The sequence below is a fragment of the Gossypium hirsutum genome, chromosome A03 (assembly GCF_007990345.1).
Source record: "Gossypium hirsutum isolate 1008001.06 chromosome A03, Gossypium_hirsutum_v2.1, whole genome shotgun sequence".
In the NCBI taxonomy this organism is placed as follows: Eukaryota; Viridiplantae; Streptophyta; class Magnoliopsida; order Malvales; family Malvaceae; genus Gossypium; species Gossypium hirsutum.
In genome coordinates this window covers 26483065-26503183 of record NC_053426.1, presented here as the reverse complement: position 1 = coordinate 26503183, position 20119 = coordinate 26483065, and the positions used below count along the sequence as shown (strand labels likewise).

General features: G+C 34.0%; 3 protein-coding genes across 3 annotated transcripts; 1 reads left to right on the top strand and 2 right to left on the bottom strand.

Moving 5' to 3' along the window:
- Positions 1 to 12318: 12318 nt before the first annotated feature.
- Positions 12319 to 13059, top strand: LOC107893696 (uncharacterized). Its single transcript, XM_016818752.2, has 2 exons — positions 12319 to 12622; positions 12700 to 13059. Exons 1-2 carry the CDS (start codon positions 12511 to 12513, stop codon positions 12894 to 12896), a joined length of 309 nt encoding a protein of 102 aa, XP_016674241.1. The 5' UTR covers positions 12319 to 12510; the 3' UTR covers positions 12897 to 13059.
- Positions 13060 to 13649: 590 nt separating this feature from the next.
- On the bottom strand, positions 13650 to 15547 carry LOC107893695 (eugenol synthase 2). The gene is made up of 5 exons (XM_016818751.2): positions 15223 to 15547; positions 14999 to 15133; positions 14478 to 14715; positions 14153 to 14356; positions 13650 to 13989 (listed from the first exon to the last, which is right to left on the bottom strand). Exons 1-5 carry the CDS (start codon positions 15403 to 15405, stop codon positions 13823 to 13825), a joined length of 927 nt encoding a protein of 308 aa, XP_016674240.1. The 5' UTR covers positions 15406 to 15547; the 3' UTR covers positions 13650 to 13822.
- A 1707-nt stretch (positions 15548 to 17254) lies between these two features.
- Positions 17255 to 18601, bottom strand: LOC107893699 (neurofilament medium polypeptide-like). The gene has a single exon (XM_016818753.2). The coding sequence runs from the start codon at positions 18599 to 18601 to the stop codon at positions 17255 to 17257; it is 1347 nt and encodes a 448-aa protein (XP_016674242.2).
- Positions 18602 to 20119: the final 1518 nt, after the last annotated feature.

Sequence of the window (20119 nt, the reverse complement as noted above, 5' to 3'; positions counted from 1 at the left end):
ATATCATCAAGTCATTTCAATAGGCATTGAAGAAGTTTCGAGATGATTTTAGTCATTCTAAGGCTACTTCGGGTTATTCTAAACGAGATCGTGATAGACCACCTGTGAGCTCGAGAGCTACCTCAGTAGCTAGTGTTGGTAATGTTAGATCAAATCAACCCGAGTGTAAACATTATCATAAATAACATCCAGGTAGTTGTAGATTGCATGATCGAGCTTGTTTTAAAGGTGGTTCGATGGATCATTTTGTTCGTGAATGCCCTAAATTAGCTGAACAAAATCCAGTAGAAAATACGAGATTGAGTAACACTGCAGTTCGAGGTAGACCACCCAGAAATATGGGCAATGTGAGTAGAGTCGGAAAGGGACCAAAGATACAGTAATTAGATCCGAGGCTCATGCACCTGCCAAAGCCTATGCTATACGTGCACGCGAGAAGGCTTCATCCCCAAATGTTATTACTGGTACATTCACTCTCTATGATACTGGTGTAATTGCATTGATTGATCCTAGTTCAACTCATTCTTATGTATGTGAGACTTTAGTATTCAGTAAGACTTTGCCTGTTGAGTCTACTGAGTTTGTAATTAGAATATCAAACCCCTTGGGCCGGTGTGTTCTCGTTGACAAAGTGTGCAAGAATTGTCCTTTAATGATTCGAGATTCGTGTTTTTCGGGCAATTTGATGTTGTTACCATTCGACGAGTTCAATATAATTCTAAGTATGGATTGGTTGACTTTGCACGATGCGGTTGTAAATTGTAAAAGAAAGACTATTGATTTGTGGTGCCAAAATGATGAGATTATTTGGATTGAATCTAATGACCTGAATGGTTTACTAGCAATAATATCTTCGATGTTAGCTCAAAAGTATGTGAGAAAGGGTTGTGAAGCTTACTTTGCATATGTGCTTGATAATAAAGTGGCTGAAAGAAAGATTGAATCAGTACCAGTTGTGTGCGAGTATCCTGATGTGTTTCTTGAAGAATTATCGGGTTTGCAACCTATTCAAGAAGTAGAGTTTGGTATTGAGTTAATGCCAGGGACGACTCCGATATTGATAACTCCATACAGAATGGCACCTACTGAATTAAAAGAACTGAAAGCTCAATTGCAAGAACTGACAAATAGAGGTTTTGTGCGACCGAGTTTCTCTTCCTGGGGTGCACAAGTTTTATTTGTGAAAAAGAAAGACGGAAGTATGAGAATGTGCATAGACTATAGACAGCTCAATAAGGTGACTATCAAGAATAAATATTCGTTGCCATAGATTGATAACCTATTTGATCAACTGAAAGGGGCTACAGTGTTTTCGAAGATGGATTTGAGATCGGGTTACTACCAATTGAGAGTTAAAGACTCCTATGTGCCAAAGACTACTTTTCAAATGAGGTACGGACACTATGAGTTTTTAGTTAAGCCTTTTGGACTCACTAATTCACCTGCTGTTTTCATGGATTTAATGAACCGGATCTTCAGACAGTATCTAGATAGATTTATGGTTGTGTTCATAGATGGCATTTTGATATATTCCCGTGATGAAACCAAGCATGCCGAACATTTAAAACTTGTGTTACAGACTTTGCGAGATAAACAGTTGTATGCAAAGTTCAGTAAATGTGAGTTATGGTTACGTGAAGTCAGATTTCTAGGACATGTTGTATCAGCATCAGGTATTCGGGTTGATCCGAGTAAAATTTCAACTATACTTGATTGGAAACCTCTGAAAAATATTTTTGAAGTCTGAAGCTTTCTGGGACTTGCTAGTTACTATAGATAGTTCGTGAAAGGTTGCTTCATGATTGCAACCCCGATGACAAAGCTACTTCAGAAAGATGTTAAGTTTGAGTGGTCAGAAAAGTGCCAGAAAAGCTTTGATCAGTTGAAAGCCTTTTTGATTGAAGCTCCAGTGCTAGTTCAGCCAGAATCGGGTAAAGGATTTGTTATCTATAGTGATGCATCTTTAAATGGTTTGGTCTGTGTTTTTATGTAGGAAGGCAAAGTCATGGCTTATGCCTCGAGATAGTTAAAGCCACATGAAAAGAATTATCCGACACACGATTTGGAATTGGCAGCTATTGTGTTTGCATTGAAGATATGGCGTCACTATCTGTTCGGTGAGAAATGTCATGTTTATTTTGATCACAAAAGCCTAAAATATTTGATGACTCAGAGAGATCTGAATTTGAGACAGTATTGATGGTTAGAGTTGCTAAAAGACTATGAGCTTGTGATTGATTATCATCGAAGAAAGGCTAATGTTGTTGCTTGCTTTAAGTCGAAAATCATTGTTTGCTTTGCATGCAATGAACGCGCATATGGCTATGTCTAATGATGGTTTGATAATAGCTGAATTAAAAGCAAGACCATTATTTGTTCAACAAATTTGTGATACTCGGAAAGTAGATGATTTGTTAGCAAAGCGAGCTTAATGTAATTCAAATATTAATTTAGAGTTCAGAGTTGATGCTGAGTGTTATTTGAGGTTCAGAAACCGAATATGTGTCCCGAGAAATTCAGAGTTGATTCAAATGATTTTGAACAAAGCTCACAGCAGTCGATTATATGTTCACTTGGGTAGTACGAAGATGTATAATGATCTGAAATAGCTTTACTGGTGGCATGGTATGAAAGGAGACATTTTTGACTTTGTTTCTAAATGTTTAGTCTGTCAGCAAGTAAAAGCCAAGCATCAAGTACCTTCTGGGTTGCTTCCGCTGATTATGATAGCTGAGTGGAAATGGAACAGAGCCACGATGGATTTTGTATCCGGTTTACCATTGACACCGAGTAAGAAAGATGCAATCTGGGTTATTGTAGATAGGCTGACTAAATCAGCTCATTTTGTTCCGGCCCACACAGATTACTTGCTTGATAAGCTAGCTGAATTGTATGTTTCTCAGATTGTGAGATTACATGGTGTACCTATTTCTATTGTTACGGATAGAGATCTGAGGTTTACATCACGGTTTTGGAAGAAACTGCAAGATGCGTTAGGTACGAAATTACATTTCAGCACTGCTTTCCATCCGCAAACAGATGGTCAGTCTGAAAGAATCATTCAGATACTTGAGGATATGTTAAGATGTTGCATTCTCGAGTTTGAAGGTACGTGGGAATGATATTTACCTCTGATTGAATTTGAGTACAATAATAGCTTTCAATCGAGTATCAAAATGGCACCTTGCGAAGCTTTGTACGGTCATAAATGCCGTACACCATTGTATTAGACTGAGCTCAGTGAAAATAAGATACACGGGGTCAATTTGAACAGAGAGACTAAACAGAAAGTGAAAGTAATCCGTGAAAGTCTGAAGACAGCATTAGATCGTCAAAAATCGTATGCGGACTTGAAACGAAAAGATATAGAGTTTCAGATTGGAGATAAAGTATTTTTGAAAGTCTCACCATGGAAGAAAATACCCAGATTCAGTCGTGAAGGCAAATTGAGTCTGAGATTTATTGGGCAGTATGAGATTATAAAGCATGTTGGGCCTGTTACTTATAGACTATTGTTGCCACCTGAGTTAGAGAAGATCCACAATCTATTCCAAGTTTTGATGCTTCGTAGATATCGATCTGATCCCTCACATGTGATTAGTCCATCAGAGATTGAAATTAAGTCCGATATGACGTATGAGGAAGAACTGATTCGCATTCTAGCTCGCGAGGTTAAAGAATTGCTAAATAAGAAAATTCTGTTAGTTAAAGTACTGTGGCATAAACACGGAGTTGAGGAAGCAACGTGGGAGCCAGACGATGCAATGAAAGAGCATTATCTAAACCTATTCACCGGTAAGATTTTTGGGGACGAAAATCCCTAAAGGAAGAGTTGTAACAGCCCAATTTAGACCCTAATAAGAACGTTGGTTTTGAGACCACGAATCCAAGTCAAAAAAATATTTTAAAATTATGTTTTGTGTTTATTATATCTGACTTTATATATGTGAAATTTTTGTGATTTAATTTTGTCATTTGAGTGTCGATTTGATAAAAAGGGCTTAATCACGTAAAATGAAAATTTAATGGTTTAATGTGTAAGGATCGAATTGTGTTTGTCTTTGTAAGTTGAGGTATTTAATATGCAATTTGTCCATGATAATAAGTAATGGACGGTAAAGGCCTTAAGTTATAATGGTTTTATTTTAATTAATAAAGGTTATATTTGTAAAATGTATAATAACATGTAATAATAAAACATAAAAATAAAATAAAAGTGTTCACACACTTTGCATGACCGAATATAAAGAAAAGAAAAAGAAATAAAGCTTGCATAGGTTCGGCCATTATTGATAGCTTAATCAAGATCAAGAACCAAAGAAATCGGATTTGGATAGGGGGAAAACCAAAGTTGTCGACTAGTCATCCCGTTTCATTTTTCATCATCCAAGGTAAGTTTATAAGCAAATAGACATTGTTAATTTTAAATAAATATATATGTTAGCCGAATGTAAATAAGCTTGGGAGCTATGTTAACGAATTTGTTTCGACTGAGTTATGACGTCCGAAAGCCCCGTACGAACCATAGGATTTCGATATGTGTTTTCATGTAAGACAACGTCTGGGACTTTGGCATCAATATATGTGTTTTCGTGTAAGACCACGTCTGGGACATTGGCATCGTTATATGTGTTTTCGTGTAAGACCACGTCTAGGACGTTGGCATTGATATATGTGTTTTTGTGTAAGACCACGTCTGGGATGTTAACATTAATATATGTGGTTATGTGTAAGCCATGTATTGGACATCGATATCATATTGGATTCGTGTAAGACCCTGTCTAAGACAGTGGCATCGATATGAGATAGCATGTAAGACCACGTTTGGGATGTTGGCATTGTTCGATATATGTGATTATCCGAGTATCCTATTCAATTCTAAATGGTTCAATGGGCAATATCAAGTTAAGATCAAATGTGATATCGAGCTAAAATGTCAGCTATGTGCTAAGTTAGTTGATTTGAAGGATAAGGTAAGTATATACTTGAGATGAACAAATGAAATATGCATTATGAAATTGAGAATTATATATGCTTATGAACTTATGTGTATTCGGCCAAGTTACTATAATTAAATATCGTTCATGTGATGATATATGAGTTTCAAGCATGAAAAATGTGTACTTGATTAAAGATTATTTAATTTGGTTTAGTTGATTAAATAAAAATGTTCATTTCATTATTACTTGATTATGACTTACTAAGCTATGATAGCTTACTCTATGTGTGTATTTGTTTTCCTTTTTTTTTATAGATTTTGGAGTCAATTTACGAGCTCAGGGATCGTCAGCAAAGTCTATCACACTATCGATTGTATTCGGTATTTTTATAAGTGAACTTTCGATTCTATGGCATGTATAGGCTGGATCATATTTTTGAAATATTGGATTTTGGTTTATGTATAATTTAAGCCATGCGAAAATGGCTTAACTTCTATGCTTGAATTCAGTTATGTTTGATTATGGTTTAAGTTCATTTTGGTTATAATGCTGTGTCATAGATGAATGGTATTTGTGATATGTGTTATGTGCATTAATAATGGCCGATGAATTTGGATGTGATATGATTGAATCGGCCATGATATATACATAGATATGTTTGGTTGATTTGGATGTGGTTCATACTAAGATAAAATATATATGTGAATTTGGTTATTATGTTTGGTTAAGGTGTTATATATGATTTGGTATTAAAAGATGTAACACCCCGAATTTGGGCCTAGAAGTATTGGGCCTTGAGTGTGGGTCCGTAAGGACGTTGTATATAGGTATTTAATTGTGCAATGAAATGACACAATTAAATGTCTGCTTTGGTGGTTAATGGCCCTGAGAAGTGCTAGAGAAATCTTGGGTTCAAACTTGGGCTTTAGCAAAAATTTTGGTATTAAGAGAAAAAAAACCTGGATGCTTGGATGAGGGCTTTTAAATTTTTGTGTTAAATAAATGACACAAGGAAGCTTGTAGTCTAGTGGTTGTGGCGTCATTAAGGTTGTATGGGAGCCTGGGTTCAAGCTTTGGCTCTTACAATTTATTTTGGTTTTTTTACGGGAACCTGGACTTTGGCCTTTAGACCTTATAATTAATCGGGGATAAAATATGACACAAAAAGCCTTGTGGCTTAGTGGCAAGTAGCGTGTGGAGCATCTGAGGGGAGGCATGGGTTCGAATCCCATGGCAAGCAAGGAGCATTTATTTTGCTAACAAGGGGCGGCAAGAGTTGGTGTTGAATTTAAACTCTGATGTTGGAGGGATCCCATATCGGGAAGCTAACATAAGAGTGGATGCGAAGCTGGCTTTAAATAGAGGGAACCATGAGTACAGAATACTTTAGGCCCATTCATATTGTTATCCCTGTTTAGAATACTTTAGTTTATCAAATTAATAAAATATCCTCAATTTGTATAATTACCAAAGTACCCTCGATTTACAGAATTACCGTTTTACCCTCGATTGTGAAATTACTGAAATACGTCTGTAGCATAGAATTACCAAAATACCACTGGTTTGAGAAATTACCGAAATACCCTTAATTTGTAAAATTACCAAAATACCCCTAATTTACAAAATTATAGAAATACCCTTGACTTTTTTAAAAATTATAGGAATACCGTTGGTTTACAAAATTACTGAAATACCCTTGGTTTGTAGATTTACCAAAACACCCTTGTAGGATGAAATGACTAAAATACCCTTAATAGGTAAAAAGACCGTAAAGCCCCTGTAGGATAAAGTGACCGTAATACCCTTGTATGGTAAAATGATGAATACGCCCTTATGTTCCGTATGACTGATGTGCTTAGGATTTACATATATTGATATTGGAATAGTTAAGTTTGAGTGACAGGAGGTGGTTATCGTAGGTGATTGATTATGGAAACATTTCAACTTCAACCCGTAACAAGTGTGTACTAACCCTCGTAATAGCTTAGATTAATATTTGCTGAGAAGCCGAAATGTTAAAATACCGGTATTTCGGGAACTTGTAATGTTGTGTTTAGGTATAGATGCGATAAATACGATAAGATCGGTGTTTGGATCGATGGAACAGGTAAGAACTCAATTTTGTGCACAATGGTAAGTTGGGCCTCAATGGGCTGGAATTGGGCCCAATGGACTTTTGGGCCCATTTGGGTAAAATTGATAAAAAAAATGGAATTTGAAAAAGTTACATGTTAACACGGTTAGTATTGTTGTAAAATTTGGGTTAAGTAGGTTAAATCAGCATTCGTAGGGCCCATTAGGGGTTTTGGGCCCAAAAGCTCGAATTTGATAAAGTGGGTTAAAGATCATTGTTTAAACACTCGGAAATATTGACAATTGTAATGAACACGGAAAACCCTGATATTTGGTAAAATTACGAAAATACCCTTATAATATGAAAAATGATTGTTTTGCCCTTGTGGGCAAGTGACTGACTTGGACTGTGTGGTTGACGGATTTGGTTGTGAATATATGTTGGTGATATGAGTGACTTGACTGTGATTGTTTGATTCAAATATGGGCATGACATTCTGCATACATGACATATTGCATGGGATATGGGTTATATTGATGGAGGAAGTGCTAAAAGGGCTCTGCCCCAGTTTACCGAAAAGGGCTCTGCCCCAGTTTATCAGAAAGGGCTTTGCCCCAGTTATTAAAAGAGGCTAGGCCTCCAGTTATATGATAAAGCAGCTATGCTGCCAGTGGAGAGTTTGGTTAGGTGGGTTGAGTTATTCCCCACATGGAGAGCTTGGTTGGTACGGGTGGAGAGTAGCGGATGGTGGGTCGAGTAGTCTCCCCAAATGGGCTTGCATACATTCATTGGTATTTTATGTGATATTGAAATGGGCTTACATACATCCATTGACATTACATGTGATATTGAAATGGGCCTAAGGGCCATACCATTTACAGTAAAGGCTTCGGCCCAGTGATATGATTTATGAAAAGGCTTCGGCCCAGTAACCGTTAAACGAAAGGCTTCGGCCCAGTATATGTCAAGACTAAATAGGGCTTTGGCCCAGATTGTACTGATACTGTGTTTTCACTGTTTGTTTGTTATTGGGATTACACACTGAGTTTTCGTAAACTCACCCCATTTCTAACTGTGCAGGTAATCCCTAGCTTAGATGGTTTGGAGCTGCGAAGGACTCGAAAATGGCCACACTACTGTTTCTGTTTCTTTTAATTACAATAAGTAGCCGATTTATTTCTTTATAAGTTTTATCTTATTAATATTATTATTTGGTTTTGGGTTGTAATAAGGCCATTTTAATTATTTTTCTGGGATTATTTTATTTTATACCCTATATTTTTCTGATAACAATATGAGTTAGACCTAGGGCGCGTTTCCAAAATGATAATTGTTTTCAAAATAACGCAACGATACAATTAATCGGTTTATCAAAAATATCTACTTAAATGAATTCCAACTCATTTTTCTCAAAACCTAACCTAGCACCAAAGTATGGCAATGGTTTTGGGCATGTCTAGGATTGGATCCAATCAAGAGTTTGGTACTTAAGCAGCCTTCATGGCTCACCTCCTTTGTTTTAGATACCTACCTGGTGCACAGCTTCCATTCACTTTATTAACTTAGCAAAGACTATCTTTTAAAACACTAAGAAGGACGTTGAAAGAGGCATGGGTTTTCTTAAAAACTTTAATGTGACACGTCAGATCCGGCCATAACGTCTGGGCCGGGTTTGGGGTGTTACAAAAGATATTTTGTTATATCCGAAAATGGTAGGAGTTATTTTGATATGTTTTCCATATGGTATGTACGATTTATGTTTTGGACATATATATATTTCATTAATGATTTATTTTTGAGAAGTATAATTTATATCATGAATTGGTTTGGAAATTGTTATAATGTACTTGTGTATTCGGTTATATGATGAAAATATATGAGATGGTTACAATCAACTTTGTGATTCGGCAATGATGGTATAAGAGGTAAAATATTGAATATAAATTATAAGTGAAATGGCTATATAGACTCATTTGTTAATTGAAAATTTATGAATATATATAGGTGGATTTTTATTAGTTGAATAGATAAGAGTAGAATTGGACATGTGTATGATATTTTAGCATGGTGTATAACTTGTGAAATTGGCATATTTTGATTTGGCATTAATATTTATAAATTTGGTTTATTAAGTCATATAGAAATGGTGTGAATTATTTGTATGTATATTAATGACCGAATAAATTATGTATGGATAGTTAGTATTTTGAATATATATCTTAGTATGTTTTGATTTGGTAATATTGATTAAAAATGGTCCATTTTAATTTGGTAATATGCGCATGAAATTGAATTGTAAAAGGAATATTTATGGCCATGTTATAATGTTAGCTTTATCTTATATAATAATGAATATTATACTATGTTATAAGGCGATATGATATAATATACTAATGTATATTGATTGTGTTTCTAAAAGCCAATGCCGCACTTATTTTATATGACTTTGAATTTTATTGATAATTGTATTGATTTAAAATATGTGCTTAATGTTTAAACAAATTTATGTTTTAGTTTTGTGATTATAACATATGTGTAAATGTGAACGTTTGAAATTTTGTGTCTCGTCTGGTAATATCTCGTAACCCTAATCCGGCGACGGATACGGGTTAAGGGTTTTACATGATTTGTTATAATGGGAAGACTATAGTGGTTAGGCTAATGCCAAGGCATGTAAATGGTGTTTATAAGTTAAAGGAGTAAGCACTATGAATGAATAAATAGAAATCTTAAAATCTATTGCCAATTGAAATTATAGTACTCTTATGGATGGATAAAGTAAATGAATGTTAATAGTTGTTTATTATTTGCATATGAACTTACTAAGCTATATTATATAGCTTACCCCCCTTCATTTCCCATGTCTTATAGGTTAATTTAGCTAGCTCGGGTTGGAGACCACCAGAGATGCCATCACACTATCAAGCTATCATCGTGGGTAAAAATGAATACAAACCTTTTAAGTTTATGGCATGTATAGGGACTTAGTCAATTGTGAATGTGTCATTACGATTTAGCCAATTTACTTGTAATGGTTAAGGGTTTGATGTAATGTGAAGCCATGTAAATTGGCTTATATTGATATTTGATTCATTTTGTATAAGGCCATGAGATGTGGCTCATATTGATTATTGGGTTGTAAGTCTATTTATTTAAGTATACATGTGCCCATGCAATGGTGATGTGTTGTGGTTATGAATGCTTGATAATTTAATTTGGATTTATTTAGTATGATGATAAATATGGCTTAAATGAGAATTGGTAAGTTGGGCTTGACAAAGTATGAAGTCTTATGCATGTATAAGTAAAGATGAAATGAACACGGGCATGTTTTGTTTGTGTATGTTTAAGTGCTCACTTATGCCATGTTAAATGCCTTTGAAGTCATGTATGTGTATGTGCAAATAAGGGTGGCAACTGGCTCGAAAAATAGCCTCAAAGTTGTCCACACGGGTAGGCACACGGGTGTGTGATCTGGTCGTGTGTCCCCTGTACCCTAATTCGGTAAAACAGAATGCTCAGTAGTAAGCACACGGGCAGAGACACGACCATGTGTCTCAACTGTATAAAGGCTACAGCCTAAGCACATGGGCGTTTGACTTGGCCATGTAACCTCAATTTAGTTGATGACGTCATAAACAGAGAGTTACACGGGTTGAGGACACGGGCGTGTCCCAAGCCATACGGGCATGTGAGACCACACAACCTACCCACACGAGCGTGTGACCTTCCAAAATAGGAAAATTTTCTAAGTATTGTATAAGTTCCGAGAGTTCTCGGTTTAGTCTCGAACCACACCCAATGTATGTTTTGGGCCTCAAAGGCCCATTTAAGGGATGATATGCATGTGAATGAAAAGTTTTAAATTTGGGAAAAATTTTATGGCCCGGTTTTATATGATTGTGTGAGTTTATGTCTAGTAACACTCATACCCTATTCTGGTGTCGAATACGGGTAAGGGGTGTTATAGGAGAAATGATGCTTCAAGCGCAATGTGGGCCTTCTTCAGCTGGCCATCTTTAGGTTTTTTTTCTTTTGGTACTGGCTTTGGCTGACTCAGTCTATTAACTTGAGTTGAGTCTTGAATCTAACCCAATTCTATAGGATCAAGTAAATGTATTGATCATCATATTTTATCTTTCATTCAAATAAATCACGCATACTAAATCTTAAGTACAATAAAAATATTTTAAAAAATGCTTTCATCTATTAAATATATTAATAAAAATAAAATTTGAAAACAATTATATAGATTGTTATTTTATGCACAAATAATGTGTACTTACAAATTTGGAAGATAAGGGTTTACTTGATTGTTATGAATAGAGGTCAACATCCTATCGAATCAAGTGAAAAAAATTTTAGTTAGTCAAGTTGATATGTCCTATTTTATTATTCTAACTTGATTTAAAATATTTTCGATTCGAGTTGAGTGAAATGATATTCTTATTGAGTTAAGTCAAATAAATTTATTCGAATTAAATTAGAAAAATAAACTGACCATGTTGAAATCTTGTTGACAATATGATTAAATTCCAAGTTAAAGAACATAAAAGACCATGCATATTTAAAAACTCTTTGAAAATAAAATGAGAGAAAAAAAAACTAAAACTATTTGAAAATAAAATGAGAGAAAAAAACTGGGATAATTTTATAATAAATTTGATTTGATAATTTACTTGTTTAAGGCTTCAAATTTATCATTTTGAATTTTTAAACAATATATATATTAGCATTTATATATATTTAAGATTATTTTAGTAAATTTTAAATTTTTTGAATATTTATTTATAAACTTTTAGAAAAAATATATTTTATAAATATTTTGAATTTTCTTGTAACTTTTTTAGAGGGATCACTTTGTGCATTTACGAAACTATTAGGGACCCAAGTGGTATTTATATCAATTTATAATTTAGATTATTCGAGTTGTAAAATTTAATTCGACTTGAACTCAAAAACTGAATTACTTCTTTAAATTAATAAAAATTTAAATAACTCAAAATTCGAAAAAAATTCTATTTTTTCTAATAAAAATGAGTTTTGTCAACCCTAATTAAAGACTAATAGGTTAAGTGAGTGAAGTTATAAAACCCAAAATCTGTCTTAGTAGTTTAGCCTGTCCGACAACTTCAACTCTGGAAGGGTTGCTGTAGGCCCATTAGTCATGTACCAGGAATCTCTAAAGCTTTTAAATTGCCAATTATCAGGTTCTCAATGATGCCAGATGGGATGCTTAATATCATGGTCATAAATTAACAACTCTCCAACAACTGAACCACCTTATTATCCACAATGTTTGATGTTCTCTTGTACTTGACTTTGATTAGTTTAAGAAAACAATACTGCAATTTGAATATTATATAATGAAGTTGTTATAATAACATAGTTCCTTAAACATGGCCAGCTAATTTGTTAAAGGATTTATGTCTCTCTTTCCCCCCTTAAATAAACCCCTTCAACAACTGAATCACTACTTATTTTCCCTGGAAAAACATGAGTGGAAGAATCTTCGTCGTCATATTCTTCTCCTGGACTGCTCTTACAATTATTACCCCTACCCTTGTTCTCTGGTCAGAATCCTCCAAACACAGCTTTGAATTCAATCGTAAGAGCTCAAGCCTTCTTTCATTTCACTCTGTATTTTTTATGTTTTTAACTTGTTTTTTGTTCTCTATTTTTCAGGTAAGGGAACTGAGGGGATAAAGGATCATAGGAAAATGATTGGATATGGAGTGAAACAAGTAAGTAATGGAACCATATCTGTGAGTCGATTGGAAGCAGCAACAGAGCAACAGAAGTGGAGCTGCCTCCTGGAATTTGGAGGCTGGGTCATCAAAGTACTTCGAAAAGCAATGGGTTTGTTATCAGGGTCAGATTAAATCAATGATGAACTATACAAAGGAAGTGTATGTTTTTCTTTTTCCAACTTTTACAAGAAAACATGTAAAAGAAGGCAGACTTTCAGATTTCTTACCTTGTACACAGAAACCCACTGCACAAAATTTACATATTTATTTATTTATTTTATGAATGTTTCGTTCTTTTTAAAGTTGATTTCTAGTGGTAGGTAAACAGATGATGAAAATCTCGGTAGAGTAGGTGAAGCTGAATGACTGAAGGATTTTATGTTTGTCGACAAGTTCAGACTTGCCAAGCAGCGACTTGTATATTGAATGCGAGTAAAAGTAAGATAGAGGTATTCAGAGTAAAATTGCCTTTTACTATCTTTACTCAAAAAAAAAAAAATAGTCATTGTAGAATAAGTTGAAGAGCAAATTGGTAGTTGACAGAGGATAGTTACACGTTTACCTCATGTTGACTTATAAAATTTTTAATAGAAAGACTAATTTGCTCTTTAATCTAAACTAGAAAGACTAATTTGACTATTTTTTTTAAATGTATTCAGACTTAGTAAAAATTTCACCATGATACATTTATCATTGAATGTAACACCTTTCATTTTTATGAGACTTCAAAACATACTGTGATTAAAAGATAAAACGATGTTTGTCAGCGTTTATTTTAAGGAGCTCCCAAGCTGATTTGGCCCTTGTCTGAATTTCCCATGTTTGCTAGAACAATTCCAATCAAGTTTTCAAATTCAATGTTAATATGGGAATTATATAAGCAAGTAGGCAAACAGATTCTCCTCATATATTATATAGTAATTTAGAACAATATGGTTCACATTCTGCTGAATGATAACAAGAAACTTATGCATACACGCATATACCAGTCGGTGATAGTTTCTCAATTATTGCTAGTATTAGTTTAATAACAAGGAGCATATGATTCATTTTCTGTCTCAAACCAAACGGCTCAGATATTCCTCCACAGTAGTATATTTCACATCAGGGTACAGCTCAGAAGCCTCAACTCCAAATGACGGTTCGATCTCAAAGTTGGTATGATCACCCCTCACAAAGACTGAATGTCTGATTGCCAATCCAACACTGTATGGAAATGTAGCCTCTGCAAGAATTGATGAAAACCAAACAACACCAATTAGCCTTCACATTTTGAAAATGAAATAACAAAGCAGTAAATTGGTTTGAACTGAAAGAATAGCCTGCTGGCAACATCCTTTAATTAGCCATGGTTTGAATAAGAACAAAGAGCAGGGGATTTCACCAACCTTTGATCTGTTTGAGAAGTTGGTCCTCTGGAACATATGTTTTCTCAAGGGTTTTGCCAATCAATTTCTCCCACAAGGCAACAATCTCATTAAATGAATAGGTGTTTTTAGGAGGCCTAATGTATAGGATCTTATTCAGTGTTCTGGGGTCATCAACAGCTTTGATTGTGTATGTTCCAATATCACTTTCATGGTTGAAAACAGCTGCAAACAGAGTAGGATGCATCATATCACCTTAATCTATGGATGGTTTCGGGCTTCCCTATGTTAAAATACTTGAAAATGAAAAGATGCTGATATTGATGAGCTGATAAGTACTATTTACCTTTAGGATGTCCATCGCCTGGGATCACCAACTTGTCTCTTGGGGGAGTAGTGGCTCCTGGCTGTGACAAACCAGGAAGAAAATAGCCTGCAAAGCAGTTACTGGACACATAGGTGTAGGGGATTCCCTCAGCCTCAATAGCACGCCGGATTTGAGCCTTGGTTGCGAATGCTGTTTTCGCTGGCTCTACAGCATGAACCCGGTCCACATCATTTCCGAATTCCGATGGGAAAAACCTCTGATCAAACAAATTAGAAACCATTAGGATGAAGAACTTGAAAGTAAACTGCTCTCTGCTCGTTGCTACATTTATTGTGTAAATGCCAAATGGTACTCATAAATTAATTAGTGCCTTCTACCTAAACAACAATAATGAGTTAAGTGCCTGCAAATTTCCCAAGTACGAGGTCATCAAATGTGATGATTGCAGAATGGGGATATTACAGCTGTGAAATCAGTGCTATCAAGTAAGTTATTCTCAATAACCAACAATCTAAGTAAATTAACTGGGAAATACTAACCTTCACATTCCCAGCTTCTTTAATGGCAGCAATGATCTTAACTTGATCTGCTAACTGCATCGAACCTACCGCGGATATCACCACATCAGCTTGCTTTATTGCCTTAACCAGACTCTCATGATTGTAAAGATCCCCCTGCATGCCCGTACAAAACATCAAACTAACAAAAATAAGATTACAACCAGAAAGCTTCGCAGCCACGAATGAAGTGAAATTATACTTACATACAACAGATGAACCCCTAAGTTCTTGAAATTGTTAATAACCTTTCCCTTAACTGGGTCTGAAACTGAACCCTCTCTTACGAAAGCAAAAGTGGGATGACCCTCTTTCACACTGGCTTCAACAATGAACTTTCCGATGTACCCAGTGCCTCCAATGACTAAAACCTTGCTCTTTCCAGCCATTGAAGAATGCTTCTGCTATAGAAAGGACAGGCAGTGAGAATTGGTAGTTGGCAAAGAGAGGTCCCGGATGAAGTTGTTGAAATGGGAGGTTTGCAGCCAAATGGGGCAGTATTTATGGATGAAAATGAGGTCTGGGAAGTGACAAGTGGTAAGAACCAAATTGTGGGGTTGGTTCGATGATTTTGGGTATTTGGATTCATTAACGGTAGAAATCGATTATCTGAGTAATTAAGCAGTCTTTGTTAATAAGACAAATAGAAATTTTATTTAAAGTACCATTATAATTTAAGTATTAAAAATACTTAAATTAAATTATAAATTTTTAAAAAAGAATAAAATTACAGTTTTTTATTTAATAAAATATTAAAAAGGATTAAATTGAATAATTTAATTCTGAAAAAGGGCTATAAAAAAAATTTTCAATTGAGCCGAGGGTATATACTTATCTTCGTAAAATAATGAAAAAATTTGTACTTTTGTAAAGAATCGTAATTAATTTTTTTTATTTTAATTTCGTTTAAAGAGGTAATTTTTTTAAATTTTTTATATTCTTATTTCATTTAAGAGAAATTATTTGATATATTGTCACCAAATTAATACTCTAAAATTAAAGGATAACTGCTTGTTTCAAATTTATTTGGACATCTTATTTTAAAATTTGGAACTATAACACTCAAATCAAATTATAATTTGAAAATATTCCATTAAAATTTAATTAGATTAATATTTTTTAAGATATATTAATTTTTTAATCTTTCATCTTATTTTTATTTTATTTTTATTTTTTTAATTTTACGTTAATTTATCAAATCACCTCAAAATGGATAGAAAAATAAACATTTACTAATTTTGCTATGTAGATGACACATCAAAAATTAATTATTTTTGAAAATTAAAAAAGAAATATATTAAAAAGTATGAAAATATAAAATACTTTTAAATTTTAAAAATAATTAATTACTAACGTGACATATAAAAATATAAAAAAAATCACGTATATGTCATATCAATAAAATTATCAAACAATAATTTTTTTTAAAGGAAAGGGTAAAATAATTTTTTGATAAAATTTGAGAGCAAATAAATTATTATCATAACTTTTAATAAAAAGAATATAAGGTTGCGGCTTATGTATGTTTAGAACTACAAAGATGTAATAAATATTGATTAGAAAGTAAGACAATTTTATTTCATTGAAGACTCTTGGTTAGTTATATATCATTAGCGAAAAGAACTTGATTCTAAGATTCTAGAAATGAGCCCTAGTCATTAGCAATATAAAGATGTAATGTATTTTGATTTGAAAGTAAGACAATTTTATTTCATTAAAGATACGATTCAAAGTATCAAACTTTCTCTCTTTTTTTCACTCATGATTGCTCTATCATCTTTCATAACTTTCATTTAGTATAATCTTTATTTATTTAAGTTTATCTTTAAATAATTTAACATCAATTCACTAAAAATAAAATTTTATATTTTAAATAAGTTATGTTACTAAGTGGATATTTTTATTTAAAAAATCAATAAATTATGTAAATATTAAATTTTGAGCAACCCCACTAACAATTATCACTTTAATCAAACTATTATTTTAATATTTTTACATATTTAAATTTTATTACATAAATTGGTTTACTTACATTAGGAGTGGGAATTACTTAGTTTTTTAAATTAGGAATTTAATATTAATATGATGTTGTTTTTATTTTTATATTAAATGTTTAAATAAAATAATTAAAATGAAATTGAATTCAAGTCTTAACCATAAACAGTTTACGTAGAACTTAATTATTACTTTTTTTATAAATATAATTTTAATATTAATCCTCTCAAATTCAGTTTTTATTTAATCGGCTTTAATGAAAAAAAAAAACAAATTAACCAACTTCACCTGGCGTAGCTCCTTTCCATCATCGAAAAACTCCAGATGAACGCCGGGATTTCTTCCCTCCAGACGACTTTCCAACATAATTGAATTATTGATGCTTTGTGTGTTACTATTCACATATGCTTTTTGTGCCACATCATCTTCGATCACTGAACCCACAGGCTTTCTTCCCTTAGACCTATCTTCCCCATCCTTTGTGGTAGATTCTGAGATGCAGCGAAAAGATGCTCCACTATTTTCTCCTGCTAGCGTTACAACATTCACCGATTTTTCATCCGTATACAGCTTTGGTTTCCCAGTGACAAGTGCATGAACAAACTTGGAGATATCTTCCCTTATCTCTTTGTGGAGGGGAACTTTCTCCGATTTAGAATCAACATGCGTTTCATGAGAATTACTGGGCCTGCTACCACCTTTTGGATATGTTGAACTCACTGTTTTGATTTGCTTTTCATCACTGCTTGAGCTTGTTAATGTATTCTTTCTTTCTGTATCTTCTTGCTTTTCCAGGTGTCTTTTTCCTTTTTCCAGTACAGCCCCAAATAGCTCTCTGGTTGTCGTCCCAGCTTCGCTTGCTGCCGCAACAAGTTTAGTAGTGACTGTTGTTGGCTCTTCATGTGTTGAACCCTTTTTTGTAGCTTTCCTGCGTTCTTCACCTACCTTCTTTCTTATTTCCATTTCCTTAGGCTTTTCTTTAGCCGCAGCAGTTATTGGTGCAACATCTTTTAGTTGGTTTGATTCCACTGAAGGCTTTACAGCAACACCAAATGGTTTAAAAGTGGGTTGAGTAGAACTTGGTGGCTGAGACGCTACTTGTGTAGCCATTGTTGATCTTCTTGGTGGAGACAAGGTTTGCACTTGGGTGGCTCTACGTGATGGAGAAGGGGGCTGTGAAGATGTTTGGCCAGTTGGCTGAGAGGCCAAACGGGGTGGAGATTGTTGCTTCGGAACTGCGGGCTGCGGAGCAATGCGAGCTGAAGACATAGCTGCAGCCCTTGCTGGTGTGGGAGCATGGGATTGCGGTCGAGTTTGAACTTTTTCACGAGAAGCCACTGGCTGAGGTTCAGTTTTTGGTGGTGGTGGTGGTGGTGGTGGTTGAACCTGGATGGAAGGGGTCCGCACTGGGGTGATCCCTGCAGGCCGAAAGGGTGGTCGTTGGATTGGGATGGAAACGGTGGGCTGGGAAGGGGCTTGTGATTGAGGCTGCGGTTCAGCAGCGGGACGAGGAGTAGCAACAGGACGGGGAGCAGCAGCCGCCGAGAGCCAAGGCAATCGAAAACGAAAAAATTGCCTCTGTTCTCCCATATTTGATACCAAAAGGATGAAAATAACAATGAAAAAACGATAGATAATGAAAGATGTTGAGGGTTGTTGCTGATGATTAGATGTGAGGACTACATATATAGGTTGGAGTTGATGCCTTGAAAAGTATACGGGACATTAGGACAAATCACTTTCTTCTAATTTACATTCTCAACAATCTTGTTTCTTTTGTGAAGGGGACAAATTATTTTATGAAATATTCAGCAATCTTTACAAAGATTTGTCTTGTCTACTAGGGATGGCATCTAGTTTATGTGCCTTGATACGTTGCATTTCTCTATTATTGAACACCGGGAATTATGTTATTCTTTTCTTAAAGGCTTCCCGAGTTTATACTTGCCTCAATGTCAGCTTAAAGAGCTCGTAATTCACAAGCTTTAACTTCCCAGGAACCAAACTAATTTCTCTTTGAGTGCCAATTAAGGTTGAATTAGCAGATGACAGGATCTCTTAAACCACCCTAGGAATGCTCTCCGCTTGCTTTAATCCTTTTTTTATTTTTTCTTTTATGTATGGTAAAAATCTTTAAAACCATGTTGAGAAATGGTAAAATTATTTAGGCATTTTCTTGGTAAGAGTGTAACTTCGGAATCCCATGTTTAATGGTGAACTCTCTTTTCACTTTATTAACGAGTCCTAATACTAAATTTTAACCATGGATTATAATTGTAGCTATTGGAATATATTAATTGTTAAGGGTTTTTTTTATATTAAAAACAAAACAATGGCAGAATTATAAAAAAAAGCTCTTATTTTAAAAAATTATGGAAATAGATTAAATTTTTAAAAGTTTACTTGAATTAATCGATTTTGATAAATTACTTTTAACTGAAAATATTTTTAGCTATATCAATAGTCAAAGTGATAACATTATTTTTTTTAAATTTTTTAATCTCCCCAATTAATGTGAAAATTAAAACTTAAAAAGAATAGACTTGATATAAACATAAAATCTTATTTCTCTTATTTTTATAAGCAATGCGGAAATAAAGTTTGATTTAACACGAGGGTTGTTAATTGCAAGATAGTGAACTGTCTTGTTCTTTTGAAATCCTGCTCCCCTGCGATACTGTTCTATCTTTCCTCTCGTTGCACGAAAGTTTTGTTTATTAAAATTAACGAAAGTTTTGTTTATTAAAATGCATAATTTCTGAATTGATTTGTGTGCATTGGAGGCTTGGTATTCAAGCTTGTTATGGTTTCGTAATTAATTTACAACCTGGTTTGAGGTTTTCCTCAATTCTTCTTTTAGGGTGCATACACCAGTTTAATACACCAGTTTATTTTATTCAAAATAAATTATAATTAATAAATTATGTAAAATATAAATACTTCTATGAACATATAAAAATTTTCTAAAACAAATGAAAACATAAAATTTTACATTATCAATAAAATTTTTGAACTCTATAAGTACAAAAATTATAAAATATAGTGTAACATTTGTTAGTTAAAAGAGGAAGCAATCTTACATTATTTAGGAACAAGCTGCAAACCTAT

Bases quoted from the DNA above. Each gene is read 5' to 3' on its own strand.
- LOC107893696 (XM_016818752.2), top strand. From the start codon at position 12,511: ATGAGTGGAAGAATCTTCGTCGTCATATTCTTCTCCTGGACTGCTCTT. The intron at 12,623-12,699 runs GTAAGAGCTCAA...TCTATTTTTCAG, and splicing joins ACACAGCTTTGAATTCAATC to GTAAGGGAACTGAGGGGATA.
- LOC107893695 (XM_016818751.2), bottom strand. From the start codon at position 15,405: ATGGCTGGAAAGAGCAAGGTTTTAGTCATTGGAGGCACTGGGTACATC. The intron at 14,716-14,998 runs GTTAGTATTTCC...TTGTTTGATCAG, and splicing joins AAGAAGCTGGGAATGTGAAG to AGGTTTTTCCCATCGGAATT. The intron at 13,990-14,152 runs GTTGGTGAAATC...CAATTCTTGCAG, and splicing joins ACTTCTCAAACAGATCAAAG to AGGCTACATTTCCATACAGT.
- LOC107893699 (XM_016818753.2), bottom strand. From the start codon at position 18,601: ATGGGAGAACAGAGGCAATTTTTTCGTTTTCGATTGCCTTGGCTCTCG.